Source organism: Pelobates fuscus, chromosome 1, assembly GCF_036172605.1.
Source record: "Pelobates fuscus isolate aPelFus1 chromosome 1, aPelFus1.pri, whole genome shotgun sequence".
Classification (NCBI taxonomy): domain Eukaryota; kingdom Metazoa; phylum Chordata; class Amphibia; order Anura; family Pelobatidae; genus Pelobates; species Pelobates fuscus.
Window position 1 is genome coordinate 463,839,763 of NC_086317.1, and position 24,318 is coordinate 463,864,080.

The 24,318-nt window shown below is 40.9% G+C and overlaps 2 protein-coding genes across 2 annotated transcripts in view; both read right to left on the minus strand.

Moving 5' to 3' along the window:
- The window catches only part of CCDC81 (coiled-coil domain containing 81), a 367,311-nt gene extending 362,409 nt beyond the window's left edge, over nt 1-4,902 (minus strand). The window contains exon 1 of the mRNA XM_063431077.1: nt 4,891-4,902. The gene's annotated coding sequence lies outside the window, so the exon portion shown is untranslated. The remainder of the gene's footprint in view (nt 1-4,890) is intronic.
- The window catches only part of CCDC83 (coiled-coil domain containing 83), a 28,793-nt gene extending 4,692 nt beyond the window's left edge, over nt 1-24,101 (minus strand). The window contains exons 1-8 of the mRNA XM_063431130.1: nt 24,033-24,101; nt 19,558-19,687; nt 14,306-14,390; nt 11,080-11,248; nt 8,443-8,610; nt 6,590-6,681; nt 5,172-5,240; nt 4,287-4,408 (exon numbers count right to left, since the gene is read on the minus strand). Coding sequence (XP_063287200.1) covers nt 4,287-4,408; nt 5,172-5,240; nt 6,590-6,681; nt 8,443-8,610; nt 11,080-11,248; nt 14,306-14,390; nt 19,558-19,667 — 815 coding nt within the window. The 5' untranslated portion in view covers nt 19,668-19,687; nt 24,033-24,101. The remainder of the gene's footprint in view (nt 1-4,286; nt 4,409-5,171; nt 5,241-6,589; nt 6,682-8,442; nt 8,611-11,079; nt 11,249-14,305; nt 14,391-19,557; nt 19,688-24,032) is intronic.
- Nucleotides 24,102-24,318: the final 217 nt, after the last annotated feature.

The window sequence follows — 24,318 nt, forward strand, 5'->3', positions numbered from 1 at the left end:
ACCTAGAGCAATCCGCGACGCACTGAGGGAAATTAGATTAGTGGACTGTTGGAGGGCTTCCCATCCCGCAGACAAAGATTGCACGCATTATTCAGCTGTCCACAACCGATACGCTCGGATAGACGACTTACTCATGCAGCAGGAAGCCCTCACACACTTGATCTCCGCGACGATAGCTGCATCCACCTGGTCGGACCACAGCACAGTCTTAATTAAAGTGGAATCTCCTTTAACTAAACCGGTGGAATGGACTTGGTGGCTTAAGAAGTCCTTACTGCTGAACCTAGCTATTGAAGAACAAGTGACACGCTATCCAACTCTATACTATGAGGAGAATGTCACCACTCACACTGTGGGAGGCGCACAAAAGTGTCATTAGGGGCTGCCTGATAGGCCTTGCAACCAAAAAGAAAAAAAGAAGCAACACAGCAGATTGCGGCTCTATCAACTCAAGTAGCAAACCTAGAGTGACAGCATAAAAGATCACACCTAGAATCGGTATACGCGGAACTGCTGGATGCACGACGCTCGCTTACCAAACTTTTGACGTTCAGAGATCTAAAGGATTTTTCTACGCACATGCTAATAAAGGGGGGGGGGGGAAGTACCTAGTCTGAATGCACCAAGGACCAAGACAATTTACGCAGATCCACAGGCGCTTAAGTTAACGTCTGGGGGCGTCTCTCCATTCCCACAAGACATCACAAAATAATTTCAGGCATTTTACTCCACACTATACAAGACCACGGGGGACCCAGCCCGATTCTCAGATCTGGAACACTCTTCTGCTATTCAGAGATATCTCCATAAACACAAACCTGGTAGGATCTCCGAAGAGTCAGCAGACCTACTGGACGCACTACTGGAGGAGGAAGAGCTCAACGGTGCCTTAACAGCAAATTTCCTGATCCTTAATGGCACAAGGCAATGCTGCTACCTCTCACCCTTACTATTCGCAATATCTCTTGAACCATTCCTCATTGTGGTCAGGCAAAACTGAGACATCATAGGGTACCAATGGGAGACCACTGAACACAAGGTGGCTGCATACGCGAACGATCACCTCTTTTTCGTAACCAACCCATGCATCATGCTGGTATGCCTGATGAGGGAATTCAACAACTATGTAGCCATATCGGGCCTCAAGCTGAACCTCGCGAAGTGTGAAGTGCTCAACGTCCTGCAGGAGGAATTTACCAATCTAAGACCCTTTCCTTTCCGCTGGTGCAACCAAAAAAGGAAATACCTAGGAACATGGGTGACGGAAAAACCAACAGACCTATATTATTCTAATTTTGAGCCCTTACTATGTAACATACTAGGAGATCTCAGACGCTGGTCATACCCACACATATCCTGGCTGGGCCGCGTTGCGGTTCTTAAAATGAACATTCTCCCGAGGTTACTCTACCTATACCTAGCAGTGCCGCTATTACCACCTAAATCATTTTTCTCAACTTTAAAGACTGCAGTGATCTGCTACGTCTGGAGAGGTGAGATCCCGCCTCTGACACAATTTATGTCTACCAAGACAGTGGGGGTGGGAGGGGAGGACTGGCCCTCCCGGACTTTAAAAAATATCAACAAGCTGCAACACTGCAACGTATCATTGACTGGCACTCAGCACATCCACACCAACAATGGCTTACCTTGGACTGGGGAGGGACTGATGTGTCAATGCATGCGGCTGTGTGGTCGTATGGTTGGGGAAGCCAGAGACTCCGAGAAGACTACAGCAACTTCACCTACCACGCATACTCTCAGGACTTGAAGATCCCTGCATGGAGCGGAACACATTTCTCCCATTCGGAGTCCCCTGATACCCCTGTTGCAACACAAGTCCCTGGGAGGAGGTTTTCCGCCTAGTGCCTGGGCCTTCACCCCAATTATACCCCAATTCGGAATGTCTTAGGTAGTACAGACGTAATGAGCATACAAGACATTATAGGAGAAACAAACCGACGCCCCTTAATTAATTTCGCCATGCTCAACTACGGCACTGTTGCAGACAGATGCACAGAACACAGTTACACCAAGACCTCACTTGGTGCGAGGGTATCTGTGAAAGGGTAGACGTCGATAGAGAAGACTATCTCAGTCCAATATCAACACCTACTGACAGGGGATAAACACACAAAAAAAAGCCAACAAGAGATGATGGGAGGGAATGTTAGGCAAAACGTTAACGGATACACAGTGGGACAAAGTCCTAATCTTGAATCCATCAGCCAAGAAACCAACTACAAGCTTTGTCGTATTGGTACCGCACTCCCACCCTCCTCCATAGAATATTTCCCTGATGTCTCCCCTCTGGAGATGTGGCCTAGGCAAAGGGATGATTGAACAGGTCTGGTGGAGCTGCACCAAAATCACCATGGTTTCTATATATGGCGGACAGGATGGGGTCCGGTGGGGATAACGCTGTTGCTGGACTACAGGACAGTGGGGTGACCGGGGCAGAGCCCTTTCTATATAAAATTGCCACTTCTACACCACTATACATCTTCTTATCCCCATCTTTCTTTTTCCTGTGTCCACCCCTACATCTCTTCACCTTAACTTATCTTTAACTTTTTCATCTTTATCCCTCTCTGTTAAGGATAACACCATACCATAGAACTGGAAGAAGACATAGGCACCCCTGGATCACATGCACGTGGGCTCAAAATATCACAGCTCACAGCTGATGCTTAAGCAACCAGAGGCAAATTTGATTGTAATATGATCTACATGGTTATGCGGACGATTCATACTTTAAATGAAACAACTGATCATTAAAAATAAATGTAAATTGTTGAAATGCTGATACACCATGATGCAAACAGAATCAAGACCCCGATTTATATTGCTTTTATCTAGTATTTTTATATTTGTTTTTAGTTTGTTGTTACTTAAATTAAAGCCCATATACTACGATCTAATTGAGGACTCCCAAGTATTACGAACAACAAGGCTAGCGTCGCACTATAGAGACGTTTGTGGCTTTGCACATACAGTGGAGCCTGGAAGGAAAGGCTCCAGTACGCATGAGTGGGATCCTTTGTTTACTAAATATTTATTTTCCCTGGATGTACTACACCATATGATTTTATCTTCTCTTCCCGCATTCTGACTGTTACTATATAAGGAAAAAGAGCTCCATAGGAGGGAAGGAGTTCCCTATATAAGACTACAAAGCTGCAAAATTAGAGCCAATATCCAGGCTCCACTCTATGTGAGTTAGTTTTGCTGATGGTGATGTGAGATATTTTTATTACTAAACTTCTAAGCTACAAACTGTAGCAAATAAAAATCCAAATGGCAATATTTGTGCAAAAATAGTTTACCTGGGATAATTCTCTAACTAATTCTGATAAATATTTGCCATTCCAGAGTTAGCTTTAGAAGAGGAGGACATACAGGAGTAGTGGGTGGAAGATAAGGCTTTGCATTTTTTTTATTTTTTATTTAGTTTAATAAACTATTCACCTTCCCCTAATCATCTTTTATAGAAATCGGATTATGAGAAATGAGGGTTACTTTCCAACTGTTTGTGAATTCACAATTGTAGTATTGTAGTTCAGTAGTAGCTGGAGAGCCCGATGTGGCCTGACTGCGAACTAATCTTACTTTTAACATGTATTGGATGAAGGAATTCCAGCGGAATCTTCAGTCTAAACACAGACAGATGTTTCCTTTAAACACTGACAATCTCTGACTTCCCATTGCCATAAACGTCCTCGGCACAAATCTCAACATAAGCCCTTGCACCTTTATACTGCTGCTGTTTGTTAGGAAAAAAAAACTTAGTCTTTTTTCTTTTTTATATCTAGCTTCCCCTCTGTTAAATAAAAATGAGTGGAACACTGACTACTTGTTTTATGTTGCAGCTTTCCTAGATAATTAGATGGTTCCTGTATTAGCCATGTAATTGAGGAGAAGTATGGTACGAGAATTGAGAAGGCAAAACATTTGAAACAATTTCTAATTGCTAGAAACAGGTAAAGCATTCCACCTATTACAACCGTGCTACCAAACCTTGGTTCTTATACAGATATAACCATAGAGAGAGAGCGAGTGAGAGACACACACTCACTCTCACTCTCATCCTTCAGCACATGCAGACTGGTGGAAAGACCGTTTGAAATGCTAGACCGGATGGAAATGACAAAGGAGAAAGAGAGACTGCCAATCTCATCGCTGGACTATAAAAGGCCAATGTCTGCAATTACAATGCAATTTAAAACACACAGAGACACTGGATACTATGAAAGACAGCAAGCATACAGTTTGATTCCAATGTGTACCTTGATAAGCTCACACTACGCAGTCTGCATTGGAAAAGACGGCTTATTATTTCCAAATTTTCCTGCTCGATTTTACAAACCAAATTCTCCAATTCCTCAACGCCTTTTGCGTAAATTACAACCTGCGGAAGAATTAAAGCGACGTTTATTCATGCTCAAATAATACTTAAAATCCAACATTGATCAGTTTTTCACATTAACGGTTTCTATAGATGACTTGCCTCACTAGAACCTTGGATGGCACAGGCTAGGCCAGTGTGGGAATTTCCTGTGGAATTAAACAATTCACTCACTCTAAAAAGTTCTGGGACATGTATGTGAGACACCTTCTGACCTTGCACAGTATATTACATTATAGTGCGCACTTCCTTAAAAATACACAACAGTGGCCACATCCCTTTGAAGATATCCCTCACAATAAGGATTTTGGATGCCGCTATAAGTATTGTCCCTTTATTCTGAAAGCAACCAGTGTCCAGAAGTGTCCGGTGGAGGAAAAATACTTAGTAGTCCCAAAGTAGCAATGCAATAATATGGTGAAAGGTAAAACAACACTGCAATTGGGGCTGGTTTTCTCCGAGCTTATATGACCATTCAGATCAACAACAGCCTCTGCCCAGGCAGTGAATTGATAATATTCATTACCATGTTTAATCGCTTTCTAAAAGAGTGTGCCTTCCCCTCTATGCGAGCCAGAGAAATCCCAGAACATAAGCTTATATCGTGATTGCACGTGATCCGAATAAAGGACCTATCTGTGTACCTACTGTCTAGTAATGCTTGTTCCTACTCTCCACCTTAAATCGGCACACAGAAAATACTACAATATATCCGCCACTTACTCTGCAGGCGATACTTGGAAAGTACAGATAATGTATAACATACCTCTTTCTTAAACCAGTCATTTTCTTTGATCTCTCTCCGGCTTTCCATGTCAATTTGTTTCACTGCATTCTGAAAAAACAATGACATTCTCAATAAAAATAAAAACTAACAAAAATATTTAAAATTAATACATCTACTTCGTATCAAAGGTTTCTTATTTTATTCACAATTATTCTCAGCTAGTGTTTTGATGGACAAAAGTTAGCTTAGGATCATGGGAGTTTTAGTTTAAAGGGACACTATAGTCACTAGATCCACCAGGTTCTGTAGAGTATAGCTTGCATGCACAGCAGCGTTAACTCTGCCATTTCAGAGAAAAAACTGTGTTTGACTACTAGCTGTCACTCAGACGAGGTCCTGCAATCTTTGCAGGACCTACGTTCAGTTCAGCATGGAGATGCCAAATTATCCTCACAGAGATGTATTGACTTAATGCATATCTATGGGCAGATGTTGACTGGCGCAGCATGGCGCTTTGCTGTGCATGCGCGTGAGCCTCCCAATGCTTCCCTTACAGCAGCGAAGGCTACCAAGTGAGTAAATCTGCATTTTTTTAACCCGCATGGTCACCTACATAGTTGCTGACTATTGAGTGGCGGAAACGTAACTATTTAGGTTTGTATTCGTAACGCTGTAGTGTTCTTTTAGCTAATGAAGAGCTACGAGTTTGTGACTTTTTTTATTTGATTCTATATACCATTTACAGAAAGCTTGCTGACTCAGAAATCAACATTTCACAGAAAAATCAATAGTGTTCCTTCTAGGCACAACTTACTGGAGATCACTTTGCTCTGCTCAGATTTTGAAATATGAATGATGCGTGTTAAAGATAGAACTAGCTCTTGAATTAGATTTTTGAATAATCTTTCTGAAATAAAATCATTCCTATGGAAACACACAGATATCTTCAATTAAACTGTGACTGGGGGAGTTTCAGATTATCTATTCGTACTTGAAAGCACATGTTCCTCTGAGCTAAATACCGAACAGCCGCGTGGGAGATTATTAATATCTGTATTTCTTATATAGCACCAACAAGGTCTGCAGCGCTGTAGAGTGGTGTGTGGTGAAAAGGAAGATGTAAAGAGTTCATGGAATACAAACAGAGTCTTAGTATGTCATTATATGATGATCTATCATACTAACTCAGTGTGTTCATCTAAAAAAATATATATATATTTTATTTTTTGCATTAGATTTAGCAGATTTGGAATGAGAATAACTGAATTTAATTTAAATTAAGGGTGGGTGTAAAAGTAAAACAAAAACAAAAAATGAGTAAGGAATTACCAGCACCGAAACTATTGATTTGACATGAAGCTTTACCAATAGGTCATGAAGTTGCCTAAAATCTCCCACTTTGTCCATTTAAAATATCAAGAGCTATGTATTAATCAGAAATTAAGTGCCGTTATTACCTCTGCAGCCAGTTCCTTCTCCACATTAATAGACTTCTTTGTTCGTATAGCAATGGCGGCCTTTGTACTTTCAAGATTTTTTCTGAAGTATTCTTTAAGGTAGAGAAAGAACAAAATGAAAATCAGTTATATATTTTGTCCTTGACTACAATTATTTTAGGAATCAAGGCCGATTAACACAATAGGAGAAGTGGGCATGCACCGCTGAGTTGGATAAACTTTTATTTTGGGATTTTTTTCTCAAGTCACCAAAAATCCCAGCTTAGTGAAAACATGTCCAGATCAAGAGCTGCCCAGGGGTACCAAGCAAAGGAGGTGCAAATAACTGTCCAGGGAACTTAAATACCTTGGTGTTATTATTTTAATACTTTTTAAAAAATAATTAAGATGTTTCTAAAATCCCTGTTAATGCCGACTGCCTTCACACTGCTTCCAATGATGAGGTGTGTGACATGTGCTAAGATATTTATTGGCAAATGGGGGTAAAGAGGGAACTGGTAAATCACTTAGTAGAGGACATGCCAGGCAGTAACTTGAAGTGTCATAACATCTATGTTAGCCAGTCTATTTTAATAAAACATTAGATGCTCTAACTCCTGTACCTCATGCCGTTAGGTTTTCCATTTTATCGTTTTAATGATGGACAAACAGATCAATTATACTTTGAGCCCGTTCTATTCTCCCCTGAATATGTTCAAACTTCTATAAGCATTTCTCATTAAATTGACAAACTGAGAGTTTTTTCATCATTGCAGACCACAAAGATTAAAGCGGCATTGTCACCCCTACCCCAGAAAAAAATTGTATTTTATAAAGATAAAATATTTATGAAATTTTCATACTGACTGTTGGAATTTCACTGAAAATCCAACCCAGTCAAAAGATATATCTTTGTATATATCTCTGTATATCGCTGTCTAGAAGTATCAATCTCCCAGCCGTCACCAGTGATGGTTGCAAAAATATTAGCTCTGTCTATGGAGGATCCCACGGTCTCACTGCAACCTCCATAGACCTCAATGCTGTGCTCTTGCGCACGTGTGAGAGTACAGCAGTGACGCCGACTCCTGTCGATTCTGGCCAGAAAAAGATGGCAGCTAGGGACAGGTTCAGGTAAGTAAATCTCACCTTTACCTGCCGTGGACCGCCAGCGGCAATCTCACTATCAGGGGTCTTTGCAAATTATGGTAAAACTTAGTCATAAATTAGAAAAATTATATCAGAAAATACGGGATATTCACTAATGTGAGAATTTAAGGTGGATTCAACGTCATTTTAAAATTTAAGTTTAAAATAGCCAAACTGTAAACATTCTCTAGGTAAACTTAACTTTAAGTTTGGCTACTCTGGCCTCAAATTTGAAAATCTCTTTGAAGTCACTTTGAACTCTCATTAGTGAATAACCCTGATACTCTTTATGTTATAATAAACCCTCTCATTTTGGTTCTCTTTTGTTTGCTCTATGATGTAGAGGATGAAAAATAGAGTCAAGAAGTGCATTGCTTCCTCGATAAATAAAAATAAACAAAATGCAATTTCCACATAGCAAAATAAAACGGCAGACCTGTGCATTTGTAGTCAGGATAAGTGCCCCCACTAGACAGACCTGTAAGCAGCTGCCCTCACTGCCTACTAGAAAATCTAACTCTGTCCCAGGGGTTCACAGGAACAGAAGCGACATTCTCAAGACCTACTTTCCATATTTCATTTGTTATTATTTTGAATTGCTTTCACAGAGCATAACCAAACTCTTTGGTTTAAAGGAGGAGAAGACGCATGCACTAATGTGATCACGGCTTCGGGACAGATTCTGCGTGGTGTCTGATTGTTAAACGAGGTCTGGTGGGACTTACCATTTATTTCCCATAAGTTCTGCGTCATGGCGTTCATCTTATTTTCCAGAAGATGGATCTGTTTGGCATGCTCAATGCTCACAACATTCTTATACTCCAAATAGTAATCCCGCTCAAGCTCTCTTTCCATAGCCTCTTCCTCCAGGCGATTTATTTCTGTGCGAAGCTCTAAAAAGCAAATATTTAAAAGAAAGGGGAAAAAAATTAAAACTATGAGGTTATGTTTTATTGCCATTTAGACATGTGCTAGAAATGTACACCAAGTATAGTAATTTCCATCACACTTAGAGCAATGTCAAAATGTTTGCTATGGTTTCTGATGTACAAATAGTTCCAGAATCGCTTCCAGAGAGTGGGAGGAATTACATGTAACTGTTCTCAAACTTTTTTTTAGTTACCATTAGAAAGGGCTTAAAATCTGAGAACCATGTCATGTGCGGTTTACAATAATTAAAAATTAAAGGTAAATCACAGTAAAACTAGAACGTTACACTGAATTAAATTTATTACATTCATTTGGTGAAACATACGTCGTTCTGGCAAAGATCAACAAGCTGATAGCATAATTCTAGCAGCTAGTATTTTTTCTGCCCTCAATCACCTGGGTTCTCCAGGGCTGCTATGCATGGCAATAAGACCTGTGTGGAATGGTTGACCAGATAGCAGAAACTGATGAAATATGGCTTATGTGGTCTGATATAAAAACACAGGTGTGTACAACAGAAGTGAGGCCATACCTGCCTGACAGACAGGTGGGGGAGGAGGCTATATTGTGCAGTGGGACATTTCAAAAGTGGTTGAAGGTAAAGAGGAGTCAGGACTCTAGAATGTCTGAATATGAAATTAAAGATCTTTGTAAGAACACACGCACTAGTCAGCTGAAGCCGCTGTACCTAAAATTGGAGAATAAACATATAAACGGTTTGCTTCTAAGGAACAGTGTGAGGAGAGAGAGAGAGGAAAGACGTGAGAATAAGATCTCACTTGAGTGTATGACAAAGTTGAAGGTAATGGAGTGAAGGGGATATTGCTGAGGAATACAAATGTAATGATGGGCAAAGCTCTCCTGGATATCTCATGTTCAAGGTCTACCCATCATTGTACATGTGGGATGAGGTGCCAGTGTTGCATCCAGGCAAGCTGGGGTAGTATCTGATAAGATTGTGTAGGCCAAGACCACCCGACTTAGTAGGTTTATACAGAGTGGACTTTTGTTTGTGTCTAGAAAAGAGAAAAGTCTTTGTAATGCAGGGGGATAGGACAAGCTCGAAATAAAGAATGTTGGGTAGTAGATTAAATTTGATGAAAGACCCTATATATATATATATATATTGCAAGCCCAAAGTAGGCAATGTAGGAGAGCTACATTTTGGCTAAACAGAAAGGTGGATTTAATGCATTGGTGTTGGGAAAGGTCTACAGGAATCAGTTCTGTCATAGCCCAGTATTTCCGTGTAGGAATTTATTAAAGTCAGTAATGGACATCACAATCTAGTTCAGTCTATGAACAGCCGAGGCACACGTCGCATTGGAGAAGGAGAAACAGAATCATAGTTCCTTTTTCTCCTTCCCCACTTTTCCTCTTCCTTCGTGGCCAATCATTAGGTCTGCTCCATGAAAATATTTGATGGGTAAGTTGAGGGGAGATTTTTAAGCCGACTGACCGCTTGTGCAAAGGGAAGAACCTGTATCAACTTTGTGGCAATCTAAATATAGTATAATTTTTCAGGGTTCATAAATACAAATGAATTAAATATAGGGAAAATAGTAAAAATTCTTGAAAGTGGCAGTTAATTATTAACTGAAATGTTTCTGATTTTTGTACCACTTGATACTGCTGCCTGTGTGCTCATATTTACTACACAGAAAGGACAATGGTGACTTGTGAGTTATAAAGAAATGTTGCTGTAGCTGCTACAAATAATGTAGGCTATAATTTTGTCTGATATATTACCACGATGGCACTAAATATTGCTATTTTTACGTAGATCCTTGAATAGAGTAGTTCTATCTTGTCTCTCTATCAATCATTGTTATAAGCTCTGCCCTTTACCCAGAAATAGCAAATGGAGAGGAACAGTTTCTCCTCCTCCTCCAATCTACTCTGTGCCCTCGTTGTGCTTGGACTGAACTTGGTTGGGATGTCAATTCCTAAATCTTTAATACACATTTTAAAAACTTAAACTTAACAGGGATACTATATGTATAGTTTACTGTGTAGTGGATATACCCCAATCAAAACATGCATGCATTTAATGATGTTCTTAAAAATATCTAAAAAACGACTTGCAAATGCTGCAGATCTCTTGTCTGTAGCTTTTGCAAGCCCTCCCCTTCTAACCCCGCCCAGACTTTCTGTGGCTGTCCAATCACAGACTGCCCAATGCAGCTCAATGAGAAATCTTTGCAAGGCAGGTGCTCTGGACAATTAGTGCAACTAAGCTAAATGACCAGGAAGTAAAAGGACCTGTTATTTGATTGACAGACAAGGGGGTGTAAACAAGGTTTATTTATAAAACTGACAATTTCTATTGAAATCTGCACTTTTTGTGAAATAACAGGGGGGGGGGGTGAGGGGGGAGAGACACTCTTCACACATAAACACTTTTGCAAAATCCTTGCAGTAGTGACAATCACCTTCCAACATCCTCTCCTGCTCTCGAATGTATTCCCATTTATTTTTAATTTCCAATTCAACCTGTTCCCTGTTCACCACTTCTTTCTTAGCAAGTTCTTGCTCTTGTGCTTTAGCTTCCTTCATAAGGTTCTTGATGTGACCCAACTGCTCGGCTTTCAAACGCTCATTCTTTTTAGGACACAATAATTGGAAAAACAAACAGAGGCATTAGGGGGTTTCAGGAACACCTTAGCGAAGCATGAATCTCAGATGTTGCTAAAGATTATGGCCTGTGTGTCTTTGGTCACAATCTCAGGGGATGATTTTTCCAAATCAGGGCAAAATGTACACAGTTAAACAATAAACATGCATTCACTAACTAAGAATTTTGGAAAATTTACAAATATTAGGCCAAAATAAATAAATTGGGTTAATATTTTATCTCTGCTATTTTGTCTAAAATGTGCAATTTTGTACTCAATTCTCCACAATTCCCAGATTAAAGAATAAACCACAATGACTGGGATATAGGCGTACACCTGTTTTACATTGTGTATTTTTTACATATTACATTTGTGACGGACCACCTGGCACCCCGACTGGGTGCCATCACCAATCGCTGCTTCCTATCTGTCGCCAAGTACCATAAGCACGGGACACCATAAGCACCGTAGCCCCTTAGCTGCCAGAGCTTGGCTGGGGTCTCGACGTTCCTTCTCACCCTGGACCAAACTCCTGGAACCAGCTCCCAGTGAGAAGGGCAAAGCAGTGTAGCTCTTACAATAGCTAGTGATTATAGCTGTTCCCTACAAACATGAGATGAGACTCTATGTTGAGGGTAAGCAGGAACTGTTTAATGGCAGCCACAATTGGCCTTGTAAGCAGGTCCCCATGAAAGGGGCACTCCCCCCTGGACCTGGAGAGTAGACTACAGTAAAAACATACACACAATTACATTGGCTCTCAGGTCCAGGACACTCCCACATAAAACAAGATAATCCCTCTTCTGTGCCTGGGAGATAATTGAGTCAAGCACTGTATTAAAATCAAGTATCTCCAGGCACAGAAAACCCATTTTTATAACATATTAAAAAAATACCCCCAAAACACATGGAAACCCCAATATAGTCATATCTCCTGATAGCCCCGATCTGGGGGACCAACATATCTAAAAATCACCCAGATCGGTTCAGGGGTTCAGGATTTCCATGGAAGTCATGTTTTGACCGACCGCACACGAGGCTCCTGCCCAAAAGAGTTCCATTAATTCAGGCTGTGCGGTCAGTCTCTTTCGGGAATACGAAATACAGTCAAAATACCAAACGTAGCGGTTCGTGGGTAGGATCAGTCTATATCCCTCGTTCAGGAGCTTGCTCCCACGAACACCGCTCTTCCCATACGAATCCAGCTGAACATATGTAGAGATGGAAGTTCCAGCGGTGTTCGCTGAGCGTCGTCGAGTGTCCGATTATAGTTCCATGCACTCGGCGACCAAACACCGCTGTATGTGTTTGCGGCTAAAGATGGGCGCAGCTAAAGATGGCCGCCGCCACGTGTTCGCACATACGAATGACGGCCACCCAACTAACCACTTAGAACGTTGCGGTTAGCGAGGTCAATAAGGGCAATAGGCAGCACACGACTGTTCTGGGTGGTTGGTCCGTTCGACAGTTCATTCGGTATACGAACAGCATTAGTCTAATCTGTCCGGTAAGCCCTATATGCCTAACCATAGAGGGGAAAAGGCACGAACAAAGCCTTTTCATAGTCCTGAACCAAAGTTTAACACAGGGGCCATAGTCCTGAGGCACGAGACTGGCAAGCAGGCCCCTCCAAGAACCAGTGGTTATTTTCACCACAACATTCCAATTCGCAGTTGGTAATCGATTATGCTTTCTGACATTTAACCAGTATCTCGCGACAGTTATCAAAAGCAATAGCAATCCAAATTTCACAAACTGCTTGTTTCGGTCAGTAATGCCCTTCAAGTCAGAAAACGTGATCATCTTCAAACTGTTCCTAAACTGCCTTGTTATGTTAGCTTCAATGTCATTTTCATGTCCTTTTAGTTGGTAAATTAGCCAAGATTAAGATTTTTCTATTAATGTGTGAATTACTTCTTTGGGTCAGTTTTGTGATTTTTCAGATGTGTTTAATACACCATATGGGGCCCATTTTTCTAGATCCACAAATGGTAGAGGGGGTATCGGAATGTATTAGAACAGTAGTATTGTGATTGTGTCAATATTGTTAATGGCTCTATGGCAGCAATTAATGTGTTAGTATACACCGAGCATGAGACTGTAGACTAGGAATAGACTAGGAATAACTGCAGTACTGTACAGAGGCCGCATTCTGCCAAGCTCACTGTGTTCGGCATGACACAGCTACCAGACAGCCTGAATCACAATGTAACAAGTAAGCATTATTCATCCCTTTCCGGCTAAGTGCCCTGAACAAGAGCGAGCATTGAATTGATCCAAGTGATTAATGCAGTCTCTTAAAGTCTCTTACAAAATAAAAAAAAGATTCCTTGACTTGGACTTGATGCTATAGCATTTAGATTTCATAAGGCATGGAATGATTTCCTTTAATGTATTCATTCCTGTTCAATTATTCCAGTTTAGTTATTTTGGTTTTTTTAAATTAGTGCGTTTAAACTAGTTGCCCTCCGTAATCCTCTGAGAATGGCGTATCTGGAAGTTGGCCTGCTGATGAAGGCCAGCTGAACCTGTTGGGGCACGAATGTTTAAAGGAACACTCCAAGCACCATAACCACTGCAGTATGCTTCCACTACGCCTGACAGAGAGCAGAAATCTCTCTGTCTGAGCTAAGCCCGACCCTCTGCAGGAAATAGCGGAATCGCCCGGCAAAAGCCCAGGTAAGAAGTTAAACCATTCTAAAACAGTTTGACAACTTTCAATGGGGGGGCAGCCAGGGCACTCCCGGTAGCATAATGATCATAGCACGCTGTTGTGATTATGGCACTTTGCATGTTCCTTTAAATTCAATCCTGAATATTGTGACATAGGCACACTTCATGATGACTCCTCGCCAGGGCTGCAGTAATTCTGTGCCTTGTTGTATATGGCGATACTCTCCTTGGTTTTGTTTTTTTTAAAAAAAATTACATTTTGGTTCAGTTTTCATGCTACCCTTTTTTCAGAAGTCATTGTCAATGTGACTATTTTAACAGCCTCAGCAAAATGATCTAAACAAATGAGAAGCCAGTTGACTTCACTTACTCTTTCTTTATATCTTATATTCTTTTCTTCAACTTCTTTAAATTCAGCCCTGAGCTCTTGAAGCTCTTTTTCCTTAATCTGAATCCTAAAGAAAGATGCAATTCTGTTACAAGAGACATTTCCTTAGAACTCGTGATTTGTGCGTTAATGCAATGTATAATTTTATATGTACTCGCAGCAACCACAGTAGACACACATTACTTAGTTCTGATACAAAGTTTTCTGAGTTTTGTTATTTTGAAAATAAGATTATATCATTATCATGTAATTTATAACACAAGCATTATCACTGCGTGGGTTAGGCACAAAACTGCAGTGATATAAATGAATACAATAACAATTGTAGTGCTAGAAAACCTATAGATTCAATCTATAACCCAGCACTGAAATGAGAGGGGTGCGCGTATGCAGTGAGTTTTTATGGACTTGGAGCAATTCCCCAATAACCTAAAAATAAAAAACCCTATGGATGCAATAAAATCTCCTTCCTGAGAATCTGGGAAGCAGACGAGATAGTTTTCATCCTGATCTTTTTCTTGATGAGAAATCTATTTAAACTTTTTAAAGATAAAACTCCAAGCACCAAAATCCCTACTTCTTAATGTAGTGGTTGTGACAGAAGCTCCCATGCCATGGCCTTTTAGAGAGGCTTGAAGGCCAGCCTCTTACCCACAGACTGTGGACCTGGTCCCAGGACTCCCTGAAAGAGGTGTGTGACATCAGCAATCAATGGACAAACTATTCATTGTTACTGGATATCTCTGCTGTGCCCTCTGCTGACTGTCTAGAAGTGTGTTCATTTGCATAAGACTAGTATGCAAATGAGGGCAACCAAATAAGCAGTAAAATGTTTATATAATTGCTTTTTATTGTGTTTAAAAATGTTTTTGGTATTATATAGTCCATTTATTAAATATTAATAATAATGAATTGCTTGTTTACTAGTGTTATTTATATTTGTATTTTATTGAAGTGCCACAGCAATCTAAATGTTGTGAGCATATGGGCTGGTCCAGAGTAATAATAAAGAATGGTATGTTAGTTCCTTTTGGAAATGTGTGTACTGTGTAGATTTTTAGGAATCCCAGTAGCAGAGTCTTTGAACCTGTTGGCTGGCTGCAGGATCCCTCTAGCCCTGGGATAAGTCAAGAGAGCTAAGTCTGAGAGCCACAAGTGCCTTTGTAAAGGCAATAGCAATTATTGTAAGCAGAGCTGCAGAGGAATTGGCAGAGGGGACGATACCTGCCTGAAAGGAAAGCTGCAGAGGAATAGGCAGAGGGGACCATACCTGTCTTTAAGAAGGGCTGCAGAGGAATAGGCAGACGGGACGATACCTGCCTGAAAGGAAAGCTGCAGAGGAATAGGCAGAGGGGACGATACCTGCCTGGAAGGAAACCTGCAGAGGAATAGGCAGAGGGGGCGATACCTGCCTGGAAGGAAACCTGCAGAGGAATAGGCAGAGGGGACGATACCTGCCTGGAAGGAAAGCTGCAGAGGAATAGACAGAGGGGACCATACCTGCCTGCAAGAAGAGTCTGGCCAGGTGGAAGAGTTCTGGAGAGTCGCAAGTCAAGCTTCGGCGACTGGTGTTGAAGCGTTCTAGGCTCCCTCCCCAACGGCTATGAAGCAGATTGGGCAGAGGTACTCGGTCAGAGTACAGGAACTCCGTCACAGTGGTTTTGTTTGGTAAATGATGCCTTTTCTCGAACAATATAAAACAGCAATGTTTACATTTGACAAAAAAACGTGCCTTCATTGGCTGTTTAAAAGAATGATTTATTTAAAATCACTCTGCATTATCATGCACAGAATGCGGATAAAAACTGCATTGGTGAAGCACTGGAGTGGTGGAACAAGGCAATTGATGCTCATGCACTGCAGGTCCACAATGCTGCTCTATAAAAGCATTTTATTGGACCAGAGATAATCAGGATTGATGATCTGACTGTGGGTGGATTGGGTTGCAGAGATGACGTTGCCTCAGTACTGGATTACCAGTTAGTTTAACTGCTTTCTTCTTTTCTTTTTTCTTTTGCTAAACTCACGATTGTGAGACTAAAAGATCTTGAAATACAAGTATAGGTACACGAGATTAAAAAACATGAGACATATACAAACAGTCACACACCGTTCCTGTGGAACTCGCTTCCCTCCTCCGTTAGATGCTCACCCAGTCTCCAGTCCTTCAAAAAAATCGTTAAAAACCCACTTCTTCATAAAAGTGTATCAATTAAACTGTTAATAGCTCCTGACTGATTCCTCTTCTGCAACTGTCACTAGTCTAATACTATCCTTACCTTTTTGTGTCATTTTACCCCACTCCCTCTAGCATGTAAGCTCATTGAGCAGGGCCCTCAACCCCTCTGTTCCTGTGTGTCCAACTTGTCTGGTTACAATTTCATGTCTGTTCCTCCACCCATTGTAAAGTGCTGCGGAATTTGATGGCGCTATATAAATATCAAAATAATAATAATAATAATGTACCACTGGAGCCATGACCAGTGAGGTGAGGGTTTTTTAGAGATAAACAAAAGGCTGTAAATGTAATAAGTAGGCAAAATGAGAGTTGGCCTGAGTAGTGGTTGGTGGTATGCCATTCTCTTCATACTCTGTCTCTTGTGATGTACCCTCCAAGTAATCCTAACTTAGTAAGCCAATGTGTGTAGGCCAGAAGTGAAGGAGAAATGAAAACAAAATAACTAGGAAAAAGACAAAAACACAGTATGCAGATGTTTATACAATTGGCTATAATCCTGGATAGTGCTTAGATCGGCTATGCCCTTGTCTGTTGGAGCTGGGGATAATAGGTAGTGATCTACATTGAGTTTAACGCCTCTGAACCTCGCCAACCAATACAGTTATCTAACTCTGGTATTGAGGCGGGGAGGAAGATGTAATGTTATGGGTCTGTTCCTACCCTCAATGAGGAGTGATTTGTGTGAGTAATTTACAATATAAAACCCTTATAGGCTTCTAAGTAAAAAGAAGAAAACTAAGTATACAGATATCAAAAGTATAGGATATGCTAGACATTGTATTATTAAGCTGGGGCCAGGAGATTTCTGTGGGGTCTCATGTCGTGGCCGTGGCATAAGTGTCCAAGAAGGCCCTCTGAGGGACAATAGAGGTAATTGTTGCTGGGTCCCAGTTGTGTGGCACTGTGGGGAATGTAACAGCACTCCTAAAGAGGTCCACAAGTGCCAGTTCCCCTCCACTAGCATGGTTTTATCAAAACAGTGACTGAACTAATGTATGTACAGAGGGGCCCTGTATTTTCAGACCCCTCTAATGCAAGGGTGGCCAAAAGATAAATTTTTCAAATGTCATAAAACTCCCATGATGCTTTGCCAGCTGAGGATCTACTTTTTGCCTATCCTTGCAGGGTTGTATTTGAATGTAATTTTTGTAAAGAGTATGTTTGTGTGAATGTAGGAAGAGTATTTGTATGTACCTTCGCCATAATGCAGTGGTGTGTTTGTATGAAGTGTTGGCATTTGCATACACTGACAAACAATGACATTCACACACACTCACTGATTTGACACACTGATAGACAGACATACACTATTACTCAGACACACACTGACAGACTCACACTCACTGACAGACTCACTGACAGACGCACACTCTCACTGACAGACGCACGCACTCACTGACTGATGCATGCACTCACTGACCGACACATACACACTCACTCAAATTCACTGACACACACACACTCACTGAAACACATACACTCGCTGACAGACACGCACACTCACTCAAATTTACTGACACACACACACTCACTCACATTCACTGACACACACTCACATTCACTGACACACACACACACATTTCCCCCACTCACATTTATTATTATTATTTGAAAAAATTTAAATCCACCCAGCCTCCCTACTTTTGGGATAGCTGGGTGCATTTGTCACCTGGGGTCCAGTGGGGCTCCTGGGCAGGGAGGCGGCCAGATGTGCAGGCGGGCGGGCAGCAGGCGGGCGGGTGGCGAGGGAGCACTTTCCCCTGAGCTCTCTGCTCAGCTCCCTTGCGCGACGCAGAGTGATGCCGGGAGCCAGAATATAACGTCATATTCCGGCTCCCGGCATTACTGCGGGTTGTGCAAGGGATCTGAGCAGAAAGCTCAGGGGAAAGTGCTCCCTCGCCAACCGCCCGGTAAACAACTGGCCGTCTGTCCCGGGGGAGCCCAAAGGTGGCCAGCCGGCCAGCTCTTGGGCTCCCATAAAACAAGGCAAACAAGGTATTTGCATGGGCATTTGGGTGCAGCGTTTTTTGCCACCCCCTGGAAATTGCCGCCCAAGGCAAATGCCTTGTTTGCCTCGCGGTAAACACATCCCTGGTTTGACTGCAGTGGTGCATTTGTGGATAGTGTTGGCACTTGAATGCTGGAATGAATGGACATATAGACATACAGTGCCACATACCCATACTGACGCAGATACACCGACACACCCAAAGATGTACACACTGACATAGATACACATACTCACAGAGATACACATAAACATTAACACACCGATACACATACCCACTGCTAGCCTCAAAGCACAGCCAATCTGACAGGCTCGGTCATGCTTTTAAAGGTCGTGATTAGAAATGCCCATCTGATGCCCATATCCCCAAGCTTGGAATACCCCCCCAAATAACACTACAGGTAGTTCTGCCTGTAGTCAGCCATATGGACATGCAAAGACTGTGGCTTCTCTAATGTAGCTACTTCTTGTAGAAGATCATGGTAGGAGGGCTTGGAGTAAAGCTAAATATTTACTTGTTCACCCATGTTGGTCTTAGTAGGTAGCTGTCAAGCTAAGAGAATGAAGGTCGTTTTAAGTATGCTTACTGAGTTATTGTGAGTGAGTATTGATATTTTATGACTGCAAAAAGTGATTTTTTTCCCTTTACCTATAAAAAACATTAAAACAATTAAGTCTGTGTTGTCCATTCAAAGGGGAACTGTGTCTTCCCAGAATATTTAATATTATGTTTCTAATAACAAATATAAGTTGTGAAGACTCGGCAATAAAATCAGTGCAATGCTAAATCTTTACTATACTAAAGGGTTAACAAGGATTAGAAGTGATTTTCAAAATGTTATTTAAAAGTGAAACTTCCTGAGAATTGATGGTTTCCCTTTAAAAATAGGCCTCTCAGATCTCAATGATGTCAAAATTGTCAATTTTAAAACTACTAACTAAAGTGGCATGTAGCTATTAGAAGCAGATTTCACAATCTTTACTTACTGGAAGGCCAGGATCTCCTCTGCAGTGCTAATCTTTTCTGTATCTTTAGTTTTACTCTGCTTCTTTTTCTTCTTTCCCTTTTTTCCTTCTTTTTTGTCTTTTTTCCCCATTTCGTATATGGATTAATGAACTAAAACAACAAGAATTAAAAAAAAAAAAGAAAATATATAAATACTTCTGCGTAGTGGGCCGGCATGGAGGTGGTCACAGAGTCAGGATATGTGGTGTCATTCTTGTGCTCTGCATTTCACTTGTACGTTTTATGAAAGAGGTGTATGCAGACAGGTGTATCCCAAAATGTGATATGGTGGAGAGGAGAAACTCCTCAAATTTTATTTATTTTTCACCAGGCATTCCTGCACGTGTTTTTTGTTACTCACGTCCCAATGTTTAGTGTTTCATTCTGCAGCCGATAGCATGTGACCATAAAATTGTAGAATGATGCACTTAGTATTGCAGAAGACAACATGCGTACATGCGTTTTGGCAGCCATATTTCTATCTTTCACCTCAATACTGAGATCAGGGAGAAAATAGGCGATAATAAAAAATATAGTGATAACATCTGGTTAGAAATATAGTTAAGAGTACACCAAACACCATAACCACTACTAGTCACTATACGACAGCTCTGCAAGAAGGGGACATAAATACGCTTGTAGCATGACAACCACATTCTGCAGGCAAGACATTAACAACTCCCTACATGCAATACATCACAAAAAATATTTTAAAACAAAACTATATTTGGACATAATGTGGGGCAAGGGGGTGGGCACAGAGAAGGGAGGCACTAACGCGTTTTGTATTTCAGACCTTCTTTGTACACATTATGCACATCATGTCCAAATGTAATTTAGTTTTTTAAATAAGGAACAACTTTAATCTGTTTGATGGAGCACGGAATTTCAGTCTTTAATACAAGACCCGGCGCAGGTAATGTACCCACGCACCTGTCTGCACTCTCACGCGGTAGGACTTATAACTCTCTGCCACGGCACTATTCCATTTTGGAAAAACTCCCCTCACTCACGTTTATGGGCACTGAACAAATTAGGAAATCTTCATGGGAATGTAAACTTGAACAGTTACACCAGGAGGCACACACTGGGTTTTGGATATTTAACTTTGCATATATTGTCCAAATTTAGGAGTTTAAATATTTTTTTTTTAAATCTTTTGCGTTGCTGCATACCTGTGAAATATGGTACTGAGTATGATCTCCTACTAAATAAACTAGGTTTACTACTGAATCTGAAAGTAAGGGATACAGGACTACAATGGTTAAATAATAATTTTGGGAAGTTGCCTTGAACCACAGAGAGATCATCGGTTCACAAGTAAGTCTGTTTGCTACGAGACATCAAGACATGATAGCCAGATACACGTTCCATCCTACCAAATAAACAGCTGGCCATTTTCCCGTCTTTGAAGGATGGCTCTATAAACGCTTTCAATGAACATTAACTCAAAAGGAAAATGTGTCGCAATTCGAGAGAGCGAGGTGAAGAATCAACTCCTTTATGAACTTAAATAGAAATCTGTACTGTTTGGCATCTCAGCCCATGTACAGAGAACAGCTGAGCAGACAGGAAGGGAAGTTACCATTACCCTGGATGTGGAGCCAACAAAAATTCATTATACGCTCACTGTATTATACTGGTCTGAAAGCTCTGCCTTTCATTGAACTGCTCATTGATGGTGTTTTAATAGGTCATAGGGGAAATCACACTTAAAAGAGGCTTTTCATTGGCACATTGCGGGGATTCTAACTAAGGTTAGCAATAGTCCAACTTCTAGAATTTAGTTCAATGCAGAAATCAGTTTAATCTCTTAACTAAAGTCAGTGTTAGGACCCGCTTTAGGGGGGTCTGCTTTGATGTTGGCAGGCGGGCATTCCCTACAATGGCCATTGGAGCAACTAAATGACCTCCATTTGTCTAAATATACATAGGGATTAAGGAGAGAGCGCAGGTAACTTGTTTTTCTTCGGTTTTTACTATATATTGGGGCTGATGTGTACTGTAGTCATTGCTGCCGGCCCAGTGGTGATGGGAGTGAGCGCAGGACTTATCTTTTTGAATTTGTAATCTCTTAACTGCCTGCGACATATATGTTTTATATTTTTATTTCTATGGTACCAACATATTCCTTTGCATTGTACAATGGGAGCATAAACAAATTGACAAGGCAGGTGATGTGAACAGAGATGAATAGACCTTTCTCAAAGGCAGTCACAATTTAAATGATAGGGTTCAGTCAGTTTGAATATTGATTCAATGCACAGGAATTATTTTATGAGAATTACCCAAAAATGAACCCCGTACTCACTGCATACAGAAGTATCAGCTACGTATCATGGATGAGGCCCAAAGACGTCAATGCAGAGAGAACTTGCCGTCTTTTTGGGTCTGTACCGCACTATTTGGTTTGGATAAGTCTGATATTCAAATGGTACAGGTTCTCTCGGTAATGGCATGTGTTTAGGACCCGAGCAGGGACAATCTACAGCTAAATAAGCAAGCTATTAAGTTGTTGCCTATGCTCAGTGTTCTATCTACACTTTTTTCTTTCCTCAAAATATTTTAGGCAGACCATATAAGCATTCTAAAGTTATGGAAAGCTACTGTTGGGATATCTGTCTATGTTGGGAAACTGCTTATTTCCCATTATCAGAACAGCAATTCACACAGATTATTCAAACGTTTTACTATTATATGCGAACCGACTATTGTACAAAGAATGTACAGGAGACATAGTGTAGTCCTGCAGCTGGGGCAAACAGAGGGAAATAAATAAAAAGAAAACAGGTTTTTGGTAGATGGTAAAAACGGACAGACTGCATGAGTTTATACTGTCCCAGATGCAGGGAGACATTTATCATTTGAGGCCCCATTTCATTGTCCCACATCTTTAACCTTGGTGTTATCTCTTTGGGGGAACAAGAGGAGAAACTACCACTTTGAGTAAGGCCACATTTCTGCTCTTAAAATAGTGCCTCTAAATGGTGCCCCTAGCTAGCTGACTGACAAGCTGAAAAAGGGTTCCTCCAACCACCACATCCACTTCAGCTTTTTGAAGTGTTCATGGTGGTAGAAGCCTGGATGTGCAAGTTGCACCCCTGACACAAGTGACTTGGCCAACGCTGCTCTGGACAGCCTTACGTCACTTCTGTGCCTAATTAGAGTCTGCAAAGCAATCTCGTCTCCCTTCCCACACTGATTGCAGCCCTCCCCGCCTCCCTATCCCCTCTGCTATATTTTTTCCCATTCCTCCCTCTCTCCTCCAGTCTTCCCTTCCTGACTCTCTTTTCCCTGTCACAATGCAGGCTCAGAGCTTGCACATGCGCTGTGACCCCAATAAACCCTTCAATCAATGACTTCTCTATCAGAATCCTTTGATTGAGGCTCCTGTGAAATCAGAGGGGGAGTGGGGGGGTGGGGGGGGGGGGGGTACGCAGTGCAACGCTGGGAACTTTCGCCAGTGCTGGAGTAAAACTTTTTTTTCAAATGCTCTTTCAGGGGGGACATATAAAATAATGCCAATAGGGCATTACAGTATTAAAAGCGAAAAAAGGTTTGAGATAAACCCTTTAATAAAGCTTGACTTGAGGATAGTTACTATACAGGGTTAGAAATTGGTTGCTATTTCTGTGTGTGTCTGTACTTTGAATTTATTGTTTCAGTTACAACCGACATTTGTATCCCAGCATTGCACTAAGTTAGAAATCACTCTTGCTTGTATAGATTTTTGATTTTGTATTTGCTTTAGTTTGTCTGTCTATCTGGGGTTAAGCCCCTCACAGTCCTAGCGCTGTGTTACTAACATAATTACAGGACTTCTATAGTCTGGGCTTCCTATTTAGTAATTATATATATATTTTTTAAGATTTTGTTTTTATTCATATTTTTTAAATAAAACAAGGATTACACAGCCAAAAAAAGGATCAAATGATATACTATACACATTGACACATATTATTGTTAAGTAATTTTTCCAATCCAACTCAAACTGTGAAATTCACTTTAAGGGTTATTAAAAAACACACACCCCATTGTAGTGAAACTGAGAACCACATTGCAACAGTTAGCCTATAGTTGTAGTTTTTTTCCAAATCAGATTTTGTTGCATACATTTTTACAATTTGTTTTTTAATTCACTAAATTTCACGTTTTACTGAATAAACTACTAATTTAAAACCCCAGCAATTCACAAGTTAGGGATAAGGCCCGTAGAAGTCTTTAAAGGCTTGTTTCTATATGTATAGAGCATCAATATCTACACATGTGGGCTCACAACATTGTAAAGCGCTACGGAATCTGTTGGCGCTATATAAATGGCAATAATAATAATAATAATAATAATAATAATAGCACTATAGCAGATTGTAGTGAAGGTAAATGACTTAAAATGTTCCCCAAAAACTGATTTATATTATAAAATCAGTCCATCAGTATCAGAGAGTGACATACCCACCTGAGTTCTGCTGCAGAGAAGATGCTGTGTTACTGTGTTCTTTTATAGTACCGTTTGTTGATACAGTAACTAAACATACTAAAGTTACTGCGGCAACAGGAAACTCTCCGCTGATTGGCTATTCATTGAACACTGTTGGGTATTACTGTAGACTAGAACAGTATATGGTTGTATACTGCCACCTAGTGGACAGATATAATATGACTCCCCTGTGTGAATGTCGAGGGTTATTCTCTAGTCTAGAACAGTGGTTCTCAAACCAGCAGGGCCGGCGCATCCTATAGAC